This window comes from Pogona vitticeps, chromosome 5, assembly GCF_051106095.1.
Source record: "Pogona vitticeps strain Pit_001003342236 chromosome 5, PviZW2.1, whole genome shotgun sequence".
NCBI lineage: Eukaryota > Metazoa > Chordata > Lepidosauria > Squamata > Agamidae > Pogona > Pogona vitticeps.
The window spans coordinates 101,436,837-101,454,979 of record NC_135787.1 but is presented as its reverse complement, the minus strand read 5'-3'; the positions used below and the strand labels follow the sequence as shown (position 1 = coordinate 101,454,979).

The 18,143-nt window shown below is 38.3% G+C and overlaps 1 protein-coding gene across 2 annotated transcripts in view; it reads left to right on the top strand.

Annotated features, from left to right (window-relative positions):
- Window positions 1-251: 251 nt before the first annotated feature.
- The window catches only part of PPARA (peroxisome proliferator activated receptor alpha), a 30,082-nt gene continuing 12,190 nt past the window's right edge, over window positions 252-18,143 (top strand). Inside the window, exons 1-5 of one of the 2 annotated variants that reach the window (XM_020785783.3) lie at window positions 252-489; window positions 3,324-3,484; window positions 7,383-7,521; window positions 10,649-10,851; window positions 16,520-16,967. In XM_020785783.3, coding sequence (XP_020641442.1) covers window positions 252-489; window positions 3,324-3,484; window positions 7,383-7,521; window positions 10,649-10,851; window positions 16,520-16,967 — 1,189 coding nt within the window. Of the gene's footprint in view, window positions 490-3,323; window positions 3,485-7,382; window positions 7,526-10,648; window positions 10,852-16,519; window positions 16,968-18,143 lie in introns of those variants that run through there. The other variant, XM_073000901.2, reaches the window with a different exon arrangement.

Genomic DNA, 18,143 nt, shown 5'->3' with positions numbered 1-18,143 from the left:
TATTACAGTGTTATGTTTCTTTTACCTTACATCACACCTTAGGAATTTTCTACACTTCAAAATGACCTGAAAGTAATTGTAAATAAATAAATGAATAAATGAATAAGTAAATAAATAAGCAAGGCACTGTCTCCACAGTCTAAGTTACCTCATAGGATTATTTTGAATGTAGGAATGTTTATAAATAACACCAATAAATAACTTATTTTGCTTATCTAAGATAATCTGTTTTTCTTTCAGACATTTAACAAATGTTAACTGACATACCTCATCTCACCAAAATGGTGGACACAGAAAGCCAGCTTTGTCTCCTTGTTCCTTTAAAAGAGGAGGATTTTGGCAGCCCTTTATCTGAAGACTTTTTGCAGGACATGGAGAGTATAAAGGAGTTATCACAGTCTATAAGTGGGGATAGTTCAGGAGCATTAAGCATAGCAGACTTCCAGTCATTGGGAAATGGACCTGGGTCAGATGGTTCAATCATTACAGGTGAGAACTCCATTTCTGGTAAGAGCTCTGAAAGTATTTCTTCAGATTTTTTCCCATTGTATATGGCAGCAACTTTTCATTTTGCCTTATAGCATTTTGTAGTTTTATGGATCTGGTATGCCATGCTGCTGAAATTGAACTTGGCAATGCAATTGGAATTTGAAATGCAAAGTACATGATAGACTAATGAGTAAGGCAATTTATATTGTTATATAAGAACTGTAGTTCTTATGGGTGAAGTTAGTGTATATGTTTACCATGTACATTAAAATTAAATGATTTCGGAACTCTTTGGCTATAGTTAGTTGTGCTTTCAGTTCTAAAACAGCTTTCTGGAAGTTGTTTCTTTAAAATACATATCTGCTATCAGTGGATACAACTTTGATTCTAGAATGGACTACACCCAGTGTTAGTCTAGCCTATACTAAATGCATTAGAATCAGTGTCGCTTACAGTAGTTGTGATGAACACATTTTGTTCATTTCAGTGGCCTTGCTTTAGATAGAACTAACACTGGATTCAGTACAGAAATAGTTGGAATTACTTCTGTGGTGCTAACTGAATTTTTTGAAAGCATAGCATAACAGGACCTACAAGTAAATTGTATTTGTACCCCATCTGGTGGATCACAGGCCTCCAGTGGGACCACCATCATTTTATTTTTCATTTACTTTGGACTTGTGAAAGTAGAGCCAGTGAGAGAGAAGAGTGACCAAAGGAAGGCAAAGGAGGAAAAAATCCTTTATATTTATAAGCTGTGTAGCAGAAGATATTTTAACTCATGTCTCTGTCTGATAAATTCTATGTGTGTACATATCCTGTTCTCTATTGGTATTTAAATATAATATAATATACCCCTGCCTCAATAATATTTAGGCAATTTGAAGGGGTGAAAATGGTGAATATGTAGTAAAAAATTAACAGTCTTTAAGATGCCACCATGTTTTTGTCTTTTTTATTTGTTGTTTTTTGTTTGTTTAATTTTCTTTTTACCTATAATGCAGTAAAAAATGTAGATGAGTCCCATCATGTATGTTGAGATTAAAGCAATTTCCACAGTTTGGTCCTGGATCCAAAAAATAAAAAATAAAAAAAAATCCAGAGATTCCTATTTCAAACCAATCTTCTCTTTCAAATTCACTTATTTTCCAAGTTGATGTCAAGTTTCTTTTTGATAAGGTCTGGAATTCAGGTAGTTGGGTGATTAACTGCTACAAGTAAAACTGCAATATAGAGGATGGAACAGATATTTTGGTATGCTTTGAGCATTAAAGTTAAACCAGTAACTTCAAATTGCAAAAAAAGAGGATTTTAGCTAAACATCAGGAAGAACTTCTGATGTTAAAGCTCCTTTAATGGCCAGATTCCTTTAATGGCAGACTCTTCTATGTTAGGGGATTTTAAGCAGAGGCTGGATGGTCACTCATTGAGAAAGCTATACTTACATTTTTTTTTCTATTAGCAGTAGACCTTCAAGATCCTTTCTAAATCTGTAATTATCTCCTTCTTTTCCCAGCAGTGCTTTCCTGTTTGTGGCTCTAGGCAGCCATGTTTCAAGACTTTTGCAGTGCTTTTCAAACCTCTGTTTTACAGAGGGGATTTTCAGGACTGGAGAAGGAATAAAGATATTGGCACACACAAATCCAGCTCCTTTCTTATGCTGTATGGTACTAGAGGGCTGCCAGCCAAAATCTGAGCATTTTGTAGCTATAGGAAGGGGATGGGGTCTCCAGTCCTAGTAGAGGTGGAAATGTGTTCCTTTTCAACACTAAACTCTTCCTCTTCCAATATATACAATATGTGTTGTCAAGGCCTCTCTGTCCCTCTTCTTTGTCAGCCTTTCATTTTCTTTATCAGCTTTCTTATTTGTCTGTGTTCAACTGACATAAGAACGTGATGCATCAGAGATACCACTCACCTGTTGATGTAATTGTAGACATACACAGACTGCTTTCTCCTAGTTTTTCTAGATTCTTTTTCTGCACCCCCACATCTGTGAACACAGCTGCGATTAATATTCTATAAGCCCATAGATTCCTGATAGGCAGTTGTGGACGTATGTACACATATGTGTTAAATATCTCTTCACAAGTTTAGGTACTTCTGTATAGCTAGGCATTCTGACTACACGTAAGTCATTGTTTGTTTCTTTGTTTTGCTTCCATACTGCTGGCAGTGGACACTGAACCACCTATACTGGTTCTTAGAGAGAACAAGTAAGGCATGCTCCTGTTTATATTACTCCTTCCCATTCTGCCTCTCACCCATTTCTCCGTGCCATTCCCTGCCTGCTTCGCCCCCTGCAGCAGTCAGCTTTTGGTAGCAACTGAGCACACTTAGTCATCAGGCTGTGTCTTTTAGTCCGCCTGACTCCAGAAGGTTAATCTAAAAACACTGAACAGAATCCAATAGTATACTTCTGCTGGATCCCATTGATACTGCCAGTATCAGTGACCTACTCTCCCTGCTGCAGTGCCTCCCCCTTGTTCTATGAAACTTGGGACACCTATTGGAGCAGGGTTTTATTTATTTGTTTGTGTTTTTTTGCACCATGTATGGCTGCAGCAGGAGGGGAGGGGAAACAAACCTTTCTTCCACTCATACTGGATACCAAAGTACACCATCAGATCTGGGTCATTTTGTACTTCGGCAAACATTGGAAATCTGCAAGGCTTCCTGATACTCTTACACAGATACCTCCACTTTGCATGTGTTTGGTGCCATTAAACTACTTAAGGCCCAACAGTCAGAGAACTGAGCTCACTTTTGGTAGATGATGATAATAACAGTCTTTGCTAATGTTTTCTCTTGCCGCTTCTCCCCTTTATTTTCAGATTCTCTCTCACCAGCCTCAAGTCCTTCATCTGTGAATCTTGCCATAGCCCCAAGTAGCAAAGATGAACTACCTAATGCAACATTAAACATTGAATGTAGAATATGTGGAGATAAAGCTTCAGGCTACCATTATGGAGTCCATGCTTGTGAAGGTTGCAAGGTACCGTCAACAATATTAAATTTTAAACCATATTCCAGAACCTGGTGGTTTTGTAAAGAGTTATTGAGCAATAGAAAAAGTGAAAAGCAGAACAAATATTAAAAACAGATAGTAAGCCTCATTGGGAGGATCTTATTTATGAAAGTTAAGATTCCAACATGATTAGATAGAAATAAAGTGTGCTGAAGACAGTGTGTCTTAACCATGTGCCATTGAGTCAGTTCTGATTAATGATGAAACTTTATGGGGTTTTCTAGGTAGCGAGTACTCAGGAGTGGTTCACCATTCCTTTTTTCTGGGAGCGTCCTGGAACTGTGCTGCTTCCCCAAGGTGACATAGACCAGCTCTTCTGGGATGCACAGTGGAGAATTGAACTCCCAAACTCTAGCTCTGCAGCCAGATGCCTGTCTCACTGAGCTATCCAACCAGCCAGTGTGCTTTACTACCAAATAAATGTGCAGTTCCTAAAATTAGTCATTTTGCATGTAGCTTTTTGGAGTTGCTTACAACTCAAAAGTAAAATATCATGAAGATGAATGTGGAACCCCAGAGCAGAGACAGGAGGTGTTTTTAGGAGTGCCGTCGCTCCCCGCGGTTAATAGGGAGACTCAGACAACCCCACCACCCTCTCCTCCTAAGAAAGAACACAGGAGCACAGATACACAGGAATTGGAGGAGATCAACAGAAATAAAGGGTGGAAACATCAAGGGGTAGATACTTGGGATCTGACGCTGGTAAAGAGAGGGTTAAATGTAGCCACCCAGACAGATTGGGAAAGGGTGGGAAAGGAGCAACGGCCAGCGGTGGAGGCGGGAGTAGGGATATAAAAGGGGCCCGGGACGAAATCCCGGGTGGTTGGGAGATGATATGGGTTCAAGATCCCCGGACCAGTAAATGGGAGCAGGTCCAGGTGCCTCATGAAGAGGCTGAGAAGCGGAGAAAACAAGGTGTACCCCAGAGACCATCTTACTGGGGTGAGTCTGAGACCAAGGAGTGGCAGAGAAAGATAAGGGAAGACAAGGAGAAGATTGCCCGTGAGCAGGAGGCTAAACGGGCATGGCATTCGGAGGAGCTGCGGAGGATGGGCTGCTTCCTGGACCATGGCTTGAACCCCAAGGAGAGGGATCCCCGCTATGGGGGTGGACCGGAGATGAGGAGACCCTCCCCCTTCTGACTCCTGATGAAGAAGAGGGTGAATCATATGAACCTGAAAAGGTGTTGGTTGGACTGTGGGATTTGAAAGACATTAATCTGTTTGGTAACAGTTCATGGACGCCCTTGTGAGCTACGTTTCAGCCGCAAGAGAAGTTAGTTCAACATGTTGATGTTTCTACACACACTACACTTGATCTTAGCCCAAAGGCCGAGAAGCGAATTGATGTTTCTATACCTGTTCCAAAGTTAATAAATCAAGAACACTTGTTTGAAGTTAAACAGTCTCATGGTTTATTTGGGGAAAAGGAGAGCCTTATACCTGAACCTTCACAATTTTGGTTCTAGCACACACGTTTCTTCGAAAACATTGAACAACAGGATTATTTTCTATGAAATATACCTGCCATCTTATTACACCCTTGGTACAATGGCTTCTTCAATGGGCAGTCATCTCACTCTTAACAAATTTGCAAATGTGTCTTTCTATCTCTCAAATTCTGAAGCATCTGTCTCATTCAGCTCCAGAGAGCACTCAGAAAACATGGGCTTTTAAAATAAGCATCTTTGACAGATCTTTCAGCACACCTCTGTGTACTACATTAGAGAAATCATATTGCTCATTTTCTTCCCATCTCAGAGCTTCCTGTATTACCTCATCGATGCCCACCATCATCCAGCAAGGCTCTGCTATCATATCCAATAATCTTTGACGTGCAAGAGGTGGATTCTGTTCCCCGGAAGGGTGCTATCAAAGTTATTCCAGCAGAAACAGAGCTAGCAGGGTTTCATTCATGCTTCTATGAAGTCCCCAAACAAGTGATGGCTTCTGCTCCATCTTGACCTCAAAAATATGAATTCATACATAACACAGAAGACATTTGGATCATGCCTAAATCTAGAAGACATTTGAATTATTATACTCAAATCCTGCCTTTCTTGCCCAACAGCTGATGACCTAGAAAATAACCTACCTTCAAAGTCCATTCACTGAACAGTATCTTCTTTTATTCTAGATATTCCTAGTGGTTCTGGATTCTCTCTTTCAGGTGGACCAGTGTCACAAGGCCTTTTGTGAAATTTAATTGTGCCAACCTGTCTCCATAAAATCATAATCTACTCCATCCTTAAAGGATTGCCTCCTTGTGACTCAGTAGTCCTCAAAGACTGCTTTGGTTGCTGCTTCAACTTTTCCATTGAACTTAAACTTGTATCTTGTTCCCACCTCTTGTATGCAATTCATTAGTGCTCATATAGTCCCCAGGAGGCCATACTATAATTCTGTTGAGAATTTACGGATGGATTTGGAGTTTGTTATACAAACTAGTGATCAAATTACTTTTGGACGTCATGTGTAATGGTTCCGTTCTCAGATGAAGATGCTGCAGAATTTCTCTCCTGATCACTGACCATTGCCTTAGCTTTCCTGGAGCCTTCTCCTGACTGTGTATTTTTGAATTTATTTCTTTGCTGATAATTGCAGAAACATTACCTAATGATGGATTTTTATTTAGACCTTTATTGGCATAGTTGATAAAAAGAAGTCTATCTTCTGGGCTAGAGAATCTATTATACTTCTCTCTGCATGAATATCATCTAGTTACTACTGGAATGCCAGCCCGACATCTGTGCTTATTGTTAGCAAGCTCATTTGGATATTGGATATTGGTTGGTTGTACTGTCACTAGTATTGTAAACAATATAGTGATGGCATTATGTGCAAATGAATGGAAGAAATGTAATCCAGTATTATGATGAGGGTCACCCTGACATTGTGAAACTGTTGGAATCCCAAGGCAATCATCACAGTGGCTGCTTACTTCAGTGGAGTGGACAACAGCATTGTCAGTCAGTTGCGTAACATAGAATAGTGTTGCATAAATAGTAGCAGACTCCAGCTATTGTTTATCTTCTTTTCCTTTGTTGGGTTGATCAAATATTGACCTTTTAACATTCACCCAACAATAAACCATGTTTCCACTCCTGCAAGTGATTGACTGCTTTGCAGCGATTCTTTAGCAATACATGTTTGTTTCAATGACAGATCAGGTGCTGTATGTCCCCTTTTCCATTCTAGAACCTATCAAAGTTTGCATTAGAACTTTGAAAGATACCACAAGCATGGTACTCCCAATGCCATAGTGACTAAGGTAACTCCAGTCCTGTGTGGCATTATTTAGTTATTTAGTTATTGCCATTTCTATACCACACATTAGTGTTACCACTCTGAGCAGTTTACAATATACAATAAAAATATAACAACACTATATAATAAATCCAAAAATAAATGAAATACAATACAGCTTGTCACTACCTGAAACTACTTTTAAATAAAAATATACAAATTAAAACCCATTTGAACTTCACAGGACAAATTTACACTAATAGCAATCAGCTTTGTGTAATTCAGCCATAATTATGTATATTCTGTGTCATTAAATTGGAACCGACTTATAGTGACCCTAATAAGGCTTTCAAGGTAAGTAAGATAATTTAATGAGTGGTTTTACCAGTTCCACTCCCCCAACAAGTTTCCATGGCCAAGTGGGGACTCAGACCCTGTTCAGAGTCACTCTATCCACTACACCACATTGCGAATCCCAGCTATAATTCGCTTCCTTAAAACAGAGAGAGATGGTGCTTGGCGAACCTGTGTAGAAATCTTGTTCCAGAGTAATAGTTGCATAGAAATTTAGTAAGCTTTCAGTGTGTGTTTTCATGTTTGTTTCTTCAAATCTTTCACAGGGCTTTTTTAGGCGAACAATCAGATTAAAACTTGACTATGACAGATGTGATCGCAACTGCAAAATTCAGAAAAAGAATCGTAATAAGTGCCAGTACTGTCGTTTTCAAAAGTGCCTTTCAGTTGGAATGTCTCATAATGGTAGGTAAGAGTGAACATTTTTTTTATTTAACTCAGCAGTGATCCAGATGGAGCTAATGATTCCCCTTGGATAGTTTTCTGTCTGTGAAGCTAGTGTGAAAATGCCCTTTAGTGCTAAAATAAAATTGAGTGAATCTGTACGTATTCATCCAGGGATGTTTCACTCTTTGTGCAAAAAATATAAAACTATATGCCATGATGTTCCTATGTTTGCACAAGAGCCCATGAAAATTTTTACAAAGGCAGAATATGAGAATTTTTTAACATAACTGTGCCTGAACTCCTGCACAGACATTTGTTCAGTGCTGCTTTTCATTTGTTAATAACTCTTTGAATCTCTCCACATTAGAATATTTGACTATCAAAAGTGCAAAGGACTTGAAAATTATTTTTCCTTGTTCAGCAGTTCTAGATCTTGCTACAGTAGAAAGCAATAAAAGGAGACAAATTCTGGCCAGCATAAAAATTTTCACATATGTAACAGTCCAGTTAAAATTAACAGATACAATCACAGTGTTAAAAAGCTCAATTATATTCTCTGTTTTTCCTTCCATAAGGTACTACCCTGTTCCCTGAAAATAAGACCTAACCTGAAAATAACCCCTAGTCTGATTTTTTAGGATGCTCGTAATATAAGCCCTACCCAAAAAAAATAAGCCCCAGTTGAATGAAACCCCGGCCTCCACCATTATGCATCAACCAAAAGATGACAGGACTGTATTTGAATAAATGTAGCTTGCCATACATGAAAAAAATAAGACATCCCCTGAAAATAAGACCTAATGCATTTTTGAGCAAAAAAGTAATATAAGACCCTGTCTTATTTTCGGAGAAACAGGGTATTATGTGCAGAACTTTTAGTTGTACCTTATTTTTGTTCCCCTGGTTCTCATGGAAATTAAATAGAAGGGTGTTTCTATTTGAATGTTGAATTCTATTTCAGTTTTGCTTAGATTTGTTCCCATCACTACTTTATATTCTAGCTCAGAATGAATTTTACTGTGCTTTTCCTCCAAAGACAGAAATAGCTCATTTTAATACTTACTTTCAGAATTGTTAGTCTTGAATTGGTCACAGTCTAATATTTTACCATTAGATTCCATTGTATGTTCGGGCTATCTGATACTAATTATATCTTTCCTTTAAAATTCCTGAAAGGACAAAGCAGACATATGTATCCTTCTGCAAGATACAGAAGTTAATGCTATTACTATCCTGTATCTCATTTGCCCTAGGACAACAATAACAATAATTCTGGAAAATTGTATAGCATTCTTAATCTTGTATCTGACCTGCTCCCAATTATATATTTTTATTATTTATTCATTTCTGTATCTTCACAGGACTTATACTGAGGCTGCAACAGATAGCAAAACTAGAAATACGATACTTAGCATTTTCATATTGTTTAATGTCAAATTATTGTAATTTCACTGTGAAATGGAAATTTCTTTCCATCTCTTGATAACTAAATGAATTAGTTATTGAAAGAATTAAATAATCTTGAAAGACTCCTACAAGATTCTTGGGCTTCAGGTTTTTTTGGTTTTTTTTAAGAATACTGGAGCAGTGGAGACCTAAAGATAAAGAACATTCTCTGTATGTTTTGGGCCGCTGCTATAGAAAATTGAGTTTGGCAAAGTTGCTTTTTCAGAAAGTAAAATCCCAGCCAATGGCCATGCTGGCTGAAGGATTTTGGAACTTACATTATAAAAAACAATTCTACCAAACTTTATATGAATCACCTGTAGTGTACTTCAGATGTTTATGTAGAACTTAATGAAGCAAACACCACAGTGTACCTAACCCACTTTTATTCAAGTCAGAACATTAAAGAGATGCCATAAGTATACAGAAGATACTATCCCACCTCACCCCTCTGGTGACTCCAATTGATCCAGCTTTGGCTCTTGTATCAGTTGCTAGGTTTGATTCCAAAAAGTTTACCATTTTCATTAGATGGAAATGAAGAAATATGATTAGTCACCACTGACAGTCGGGAAGGATTAGGTCACACCAATGTTCAAATGCAGTAAGTCAACAGTATATCAAGCATAGTTATGTTTTGCTTGGTTTGGCTTCCTTGTGATGTCTAAAGTTTTAATACGTTAAAATCAAGAAAATAATAACGAGTTGACATTTTGACAAAGCAAAACAGTTTTAGATGCTGTGGCTGCCGGTGCGGGTTCAGTTTAGGCAGGTGGTTGTTCTGTTGTGGTGTGGCCCATTTTGGAGATGAACAACTCAATTTGACACCCACTTCTAAATTTTTAGTAATACAAGAAAAATATTTTGTGTAGGCTGAACACATTCTGTTAAGCCACCTTCTCTTCCTGTGCTTCATTGTAAGCTTCTCTTCTTACCTGACCCCCTGCCTGCATCTTAAGGTATTTCTCACTATGGAGATCAGTGTAGGTTGACATCTCTGGTGCCCCATCTGGTTCTGCCTTCCTACCAACAGATCTTTCTGTAGGATCCCTTCTAGGCCTTTCTAAATTTTTTTGTCTCCACCCCATACAACAATCCTCAGCAAACCCACAAATCTTTTTGTGCACCATGCCTCATCTGTCTTCATGCTGCACATCACTTTCCACTCTAATGTCATCGCCGTGTTTTTTCTTCCACACTCTCATCACTCCCTGTCTGTTCTTTATTCTGCCTCCTGTTGTGTTTCTGTCTTATGTGATCACTGGCTCTCTTTTTTCCCTCACTTAATCTGGCCACAGTTCTTCCAGTAATTCCTACTAGTCTTGGACGCAGCTGGGTCACTAAGCCTGTAAATAAGGACTGAAAAAAATGATACCAGTTCTGTCACCTTTAGTTCAAAGGAGACGATGACTAGTACAGATGTAATAATACAGAATTCTGAAGGATTTGATTAGAGCTTAAGCATACCCACAAAGATGTGGGAAACAACCACAAACTGAGCATTCTGAGTTCAACAGGGAGTCATAGCTACAGGCAGAAAGTAAGCCATACAATACATGTAGTAATGTTCTGGTTCATTCCAATTAACACTGCTGGTGCTAGAATCCTGATATGATGGCACAATGACACTTAAAATCATACCCCAAAAAATGCTGTTCCACTGTATATGTTTCACTTTCAATGCATGTCTTCTCTTCAGCAATTCGATTTGGACGGATGCCAAGATCAGAGAAAGCAAAGTTGAAAGCTGAAATTCTAATAAGTGAACACTGTATAGAAAATTCAGAAATTGCAGATCTTAAATCACTTGCCAAGAGAATCTATGAAGCATATTTGAAAAACTTTAACATGAACAAAGTCAAAGCCAGACTCATTCTTGCTGGGAAAACCAATAACAATCCAGTAAGTATTTATTATTGTGGATTTTTTTAGAAAAAGGCAAGCTAAGCAGATGTAGACTAATGTGCATTTAAGAGAATATGTAAAGCTTCATTTATAATTGCAGTTTGCAAAGGCATATGGCTAATGAAAATAGAGAATACTGCTGTTGCTGCTACTACTACCTCCTGTCAATTCTTGAAATCTATCATTTTGTTTTCTATTATTCCCATCTTGAATATTCCATCTTACTGATTCAATTGTTTAATGTTATGATGTCTTTATGCTTTTTATGATATTTTATGATATTTGTAAGCTGCCCCGAGTAGACGCTGTCTGGGGGGGGTGGGTAGAAATCTAATGAATGAATGAATACATAAATACTAATATAATAACTGCAGTTTTAAAGGAATCTGTGTCCTTTCTACCCTGTCAAGAAGAGGAGAAGTGCCTCTTCTTGACAAACAAGGTGGACAAGGTTTCTTTTCTTTAACTATAGTTCCTAAATTCCAGACTACAGTATCATAAGCTATTTTTAATCAAGGGACAGCCCTGTTTATTTGCATTAATTATTTTCAAAATTCATGCATCGTCCTTAAAAAATTTCCCAAGGCAGTTTACAAAAATATTAAATCGGCAAGAGAACAAATGAAAATGTTTGTGTGTATGTAGTATAAAAGTAGTGCCATATTTTACCATGTATACGACCCCCAATGTATAAAACGACCCCATAATTTTGACCCTTGATGAAGGCGGAGGAACAGTTAATGGGCAAATGCTCCTCCACCTCCATCTTCTGCTGCTGCTGCTGTCTTCGCTGCCTGCCTGATTACCTCCTCCAGTGCGACTGCCGGGGCTCACCATCAGCTCACATGGCTGCCTTGTCCCCTGCCCTAAGGAGATCATGGGAGGAGGTGATCTGGCCATGCAGGAAGAGGCACCCCGAGCATGCAAGAGAGCTTGTTTGCCTCCACCTCTGCCTCCTCCTGCCTCCACCACTGGAGGGAACAAGGCAGTGACGTGAACTGAGCCCCGTCAGTCCCACAGGAGGTGGTGATCGGGCAGGCGGGGAAGGCAGCAGCAAGAGGTGCCCGAGCACATGTGACTGCTCCTTTGCCTCTGCCTCCTGCTGCTTGAGGGCCACTGGAGGGGACAAGCCCTGAGCTCTGGAAGAGGCAACTGGGCAGTGGCAGTGGCAACAAGAGGTGCGTGCGTGCAACTGCTTCCTTCCTTGTATAAAACAACACTCAAATTTTCCTCTAATTATTTTAGGAAAAAGTGTCATTTTACACACGGTAAAATATGGTATTTAAAACCAGTGTGCTTTAGGAAATTAAAAAACCCAGTTAAGTGCAATCATTCTAACAGTCCTGATCACTGATGATGATGGAAGTTTTCCTAGTGACTGGAATATGATCATATTTGACCATTTCAATTAATGGTGCTAGACAATAGGGCTGTAATGAGCCCACCAAATATTTTCCCTTACAAATTGACTTTTGAATCAGGTGGTGTGGACTGGAGGTAAACATAAAAGAACAGGGGAATAGATTGCTGGATCTGTTAAAACATGTCTGTTTGCAAAAGACTTTGTACCAGTTTGGAGGTCACAATGAGCCAAGGTTCCAGGAAATCCTGACCAATGTGAATCAAACGGTGTATTGGCATATGCTTCCCAATTGTTCCTGCTTCGTTCTCAGCAAGCAGCGACTTCACAATCCTCACGTCCAAGGGGGATTTCTTTGGTGATATTTAAAACAAAGACTCTGGCTAGCCTCTCTGCAAAGAAGTTGTGTTTCAGATTATTACAGAAACCAACCAGGTATGAGAAGATCTGTGATTAGAAGCTGCCACTTGCAGTAGTAACTAAACAGTGCACAAGGCTTGATTTGTATAAAAATGTGCTGTTTATATACCGCTCCATAGCACTTCAAGCACTCTCTGGGCAGTTTACAAGTTAATTATGCAGGCCACACATTCCCCCCCCCCCCCGTGAGCTGGGTTCTCATTTTACCGACCTCGGAAGGATAGAAGGTTGAGTCAACCTTGAGCCGGCTACCTGGGATTGAACCCCGGGTCGTGAGCACAGTTTTGGCTGCAGTACAGCGGTTTCAACCACTGTGCCACGAGGCTCTTCTGAGTTTAAGCCAAAGTTTCTTGGTACTCTGGATTATCCTGATAACCAAACCAAGTTAATGTGTTTTTAAGTTCTGCTGAAGTGTTACACCTTAGCTTTTGACTTGTTCACACCCCCAGGTCACCCTCCCATCAAGCATGTTTGCATTTAGATTCAGTTGGTTTGGTGTTAAAGCATTTGTGTCTTGAATAGAAAACAGTTTGACACTTCACCTCTTCATTCAATCAAAGATATCCAACAGCACACAGTCCCACGGAAGGAATTCAGTTTTTAAGAGATACTTGGCTGGTGTGTGTATGTGTATCTGTGTGAATTTAAGAGCGAGAGAGCATGTGTATGTGTAAATGTTTTGAAATAAACATTTTGATCTGCTTTTTTAAGTGATTGGACTAGCCTTTAAAAATCACTAAATGGAAGTTTTCTTCTCAAAGGCCAGTTTATGTTTAAAATAAATCACTTAAGTCTTGATGACAAATTGGTGCTTATTAATGAGGAGCAGGTTGCATTCCTGGGTGTGCAAGTGATCATGCAATCAGGTTTCACACTTAGGATGCAATGTGTAATTTATTAATGAGCAGCAATTTGTCATCAAAACTTGAGCAGTTTCCTTTACGCAAGCATAAATCAGCATTAAAATTCTGGTGAACTCGGTTTCACTTGTAATAATTATTTTATTTAAGAAGTTTAAGCCTAATGGTTTTCAAGGGAATTTTGGGCACTAGATATTGAGTGCAGACGTTGTTGCAAACATTGTAAAGAGAGATTATGATGTCTGCATATCTGCCCAAATGAGAACCATCAAAATCTCATTTTAAATGCTACTACTCTGCACTGTTCCTCTGTAGTAACTGCAGTACTTCAAAAGCAACACACACACCCCGGATAATCTGCGGTTGATTTTACCATGTACAAGGTGGAAATCATAATAAATATCAGTTTCAAAGAAAGAGCCATGTTGGTCTATCTCAACCTGTTCATGAAAGAAACAAGGGAGGAAAACTTAAGCACTTTAAAGAGTTAACAATTTTATTTCAGCATGAGCTTTTGTGGATCAAAGTCTGAGGAAGTGGACTTTGATCCATGAGAGCTCCTGCTGAAATAAAACTGCTAAGCTTTAAAGGGGTACTATATTTTTTATTTTTCCATAACTATCATTTGGAAATAATAAGGAGCAAATCCAGTGAATTATTTTCATTCCTACCTTCAGCTGCATTAAATATTATGTTGTTGGATTTTAAAAAATGAAATACCACATTGTCCTCGTGACCTAACTAAGAAACTAATCAGGTGATGTATATGTACCATACAGTTGTGTATCGTAATACTGCAGCCAGACTGTTGGCTGGGGCTGTTTACCAGGATTAGGTGACATATATGTAAAATAAATCTGAACAGTTGCTTACCAACGGGTTCACTGACTGCTGATGGGCCCAGTTCAAAGTGATGGTTGTGACCTTTAAAGTCCTTTGCAACTCAGGTCCAGGATGTCTGAAATATTGTTTCTTCCTAAACTTGCCATCATGAAAAATTAAGATCTTCAGGGAAGTGCTTTCTTTCAGTCCCACTGCTTTCACAAGCATATCTGGTTAGGACTTGAGAGAGGTTTCTTGCTGTGCCTCCTCCTACCAGCAAATGAAAATAAACCATTTTAGAGAGGAATTTGAGGACTCCACAGGCAAATGAGATGGGGATGTTCGTAAAAATCTCTTTTATAACTTAAAAATAATTAAGTATTTAAATAGTTGTAAATGTTTATATATTATAGTTTCAAATTTTAGTTGCTATGTCTTTAATTGTGTGTGTATGTCAATATTTTTAATGCTGTCTTGGGTCCCTGCTAGAGGTGATAGCTATTTTTGCTCATAAGTCTTTGGTGAACGTTTTGGTAAAATTCATATATTACACCCTTGCTGGCAGATGAGAAGACTTGAGAAGGCGAGAGAGACTTTGACAGTTAATGGCATTACATGAAAATAATGTGTTTTCTCAATGTAGTAAGCTGAAGATAGTTATAAAGCCAACAATGCCCCTAATTGAGTTCAGTGTTAGAGGGAGCTTCTAGTATTGTACCTATCCCAGTTGTTCAATATGTTTTATATTGAATTATTTCATTATATTAATTGGGATGTTTTTCTTGAAAAAAATGGAAATGGAAAGTGGAATTGAAATAAAAATATTGTAGTAGATAATCTCCCATCCCATATTACTATCTGGTAATCATCTTTTGCAAGCAAAGCAGCTATCAGGAGCCCACCTATAATCTCCATTAACTTTTAAAATTGTTAGGTTGTTGTGGCAGAGCTAAGATGAATGCATCAAGATTCACATTCAGTGAATCATTTTAACACACAGGAATACATAAATTGAGTGATTCACAGTTGAAAACACTCTACTGCACAATCAAGTTTATAATATTTTAGCGTGTTCATATGGATTTGGCATAGCATTCCTGTGGATTCAAAGTGGACAGTTTATCCCTTTAATATAAGGCATAGACCGATTGATTGATCAACTGATTGATAGATATAGATAGATATAAATGATTCAGCACATTTTTAATTGTCTAAAAATTTTTTTCACTTCCTCTGACCTTCTGCCAAGAAACAGAGGAAATGTTTAATTTGCCAATATCCTTATTAAGCCGCTTCATGATATGGGGCATTCCCACCAGAAGGAGCCTTGGCAGCCAGAAGGCTTGGTTTTGGTCTGTTTCCTGTGATTACACATGCTGGAAATGAACCAAACCAGAGTGACCCTGCTCACACCACAAACCCCTCACAGGGGTTCAGGAAATTGTGGATAGGGATGCACTGGGGACATTTTGGTTTGCTCCAGCGATTATATCATGTGATTTCTGGAAAAAGGAGCAAACCATCCCATCCTTGCAGTGTACCAAACAGCAGGCCCATTTATCAGATTCAAAGACAATTTTTTTAAATCATAACCTTTTTTTCTTGAACAAAAACTTCATGGGCCCTTGAAAATCAGCTATTTGAAGTTGCAGTATATTTTGCAAACAGTGTCAGGAAGTGTGTTGGTTGCTGCCTGTGGAAGTTTAGTCTTTCCTTTAATCATGAAGAAACTGCTGATTTCTTAGTGACTAAAGGAACAATTTAAGATCGAAGTATAATTGTTACTCAGTAGACATAAAGTAACTGTAAGCAGATACAGTATATCTGTGGATCTTTCATCTTTCCCATCTTCATTACCACTTTCAAAATAGTAAATATTCTAGGAGAAAAAAAATTTACAAGCTGCAATATCCATGGATATTTGGGGGGAGGGAAGACTGTGTTTGCCCTTCCACTCCAGAATCCTAAATTTGATATTTCTTTAAATATAGATTAAACACATACACTCCAACTATAGAGAAGGAATTGTGTAGCTAGGGTTATCGTGAGACCAGAGAGATCAGGGCTCCTTGCACACACATGTACAATTTATTTCAGTGGATGCCTTTGGTAATCAACTTAAGTAAAAGTTTTTAGGAAGAAATTTGATACGTTGTATTTTTGCTGTTAGTATAAATGTATTTACTCTAATATCTCTTTGTAGCCATTTGTTATACATGATATGGATACGTTGTGTATGGCAGAGAAGACACTCGTGGCAAAATTAGTAGCCAATGGAATACAAAACAAAGAAGCAGAAGTTCGAATTTTCCACTGTTGCCAGTGTACCTCCGTTGAGGCTGTAACAGAACTTACTGAATTTGCCAAATCTATCCCTGGCTTCTCTAACCTAGACTTGAATGACCAAGTGACTCTGTTAAAATATGGGGTTTATGAAGCCATGTTTGCCATGTTGGCTTCTGTGATGAACAAAGATGGGATGCTAGTAGCCTATGGAAATGGCTTTATAACTCGAGAATTCCTCAAAAGTCTACGGAAGCCGTTTTGTGATATTATGGAACCGAAGTTTGATTTTGCAATGAAATTCAATTCATTGGAGCTCGATGATAGTGACATATCTCTTTTTGTGGCTGCTATAATTTGTTGTGGAGGTAAGAGTAAAGCTACCATTTTCTAAATAGAAATCTCTTTTATATGCATGTCTCTTCTGTTAAGAGTTATGATTATTTATTCATATGCCACCTTTGTAAAATAGTACTTCAGGTGGCTAATTATAGCAGTAAAATAATAGCTTAATCATTCATTCAATCTTTATTACGGTCCTGGACCAGCGTAATGAGGATGGGGTACAAACAGTTGATATGCCCATTACAAACTCAATTTAAGCCATAACCCAATTTGAACATCATTCTAAAATTTAGCAAGTAACCTTACATTGATTCTAATAAAACTAAAATATAAGAATCCAGGGGGCAGTGAATAGAAAAGAGGAGAAAAGAAGAGGATTCTACAGGGTTAAATAAGTATTGTGACTCTTAAAAGTTAAGTGTATCTGTAAATAAAAGGTACAATCATAAAAGGAATTATAGACACACACACACACACATATACACATATACATATATACATATATATATACACACACACGTGTGTGTGTGTATGTATGTGTGTGCATGTGTGTGTATGTATATGTAAATGTATATGTATGTGTATATGTAAATGTGTGTGTGTGTGTGTGTGTGTGTGTGTGTATATATATATATATATATATATATATAAATGGCATTAATCCAGCATTAAAAGACATAAAACTAAATATACAGTAAATACTAGTTTATGATGCCAGTCAACACCCGGTGAATTTTACTCACTGCTGCACAGAACCTAGCAACATATGTTGAAACAGAGTTAATATCTGACATCAACAAGGAGGTATAAAATTGACCTGAGCATCCTGGATATTTATGGACTATTGGTAAAATGAGATTAGTTTGAATATCTCTATAAAACAAACATCGAAGAAGCATGTGTTCTGTTGATTCTATGTGGCCAGAATCACAGGGGCATTGTCTCTCCAAGTAGGGAATCCTCTGATATTGGCTCTCAAGGACAGCTGAGGGGAGAGCATGACATCTTGCCAGGGTAAAGGTCCTCTGATGGTTTAGTATCTCAAGTTTAGATAAATATGTCATAGGGGAGGCAAGATGCCTGCTGGATTTGTTGATAATAAAAGTTGGAGATCTGGCTAAATCCAGTTGTTGCTCTGTGTCTATTATCCGCTGTTTACTGAGCGCTTTGGCCTGATCATATCCCATGCTGAGTAGGAG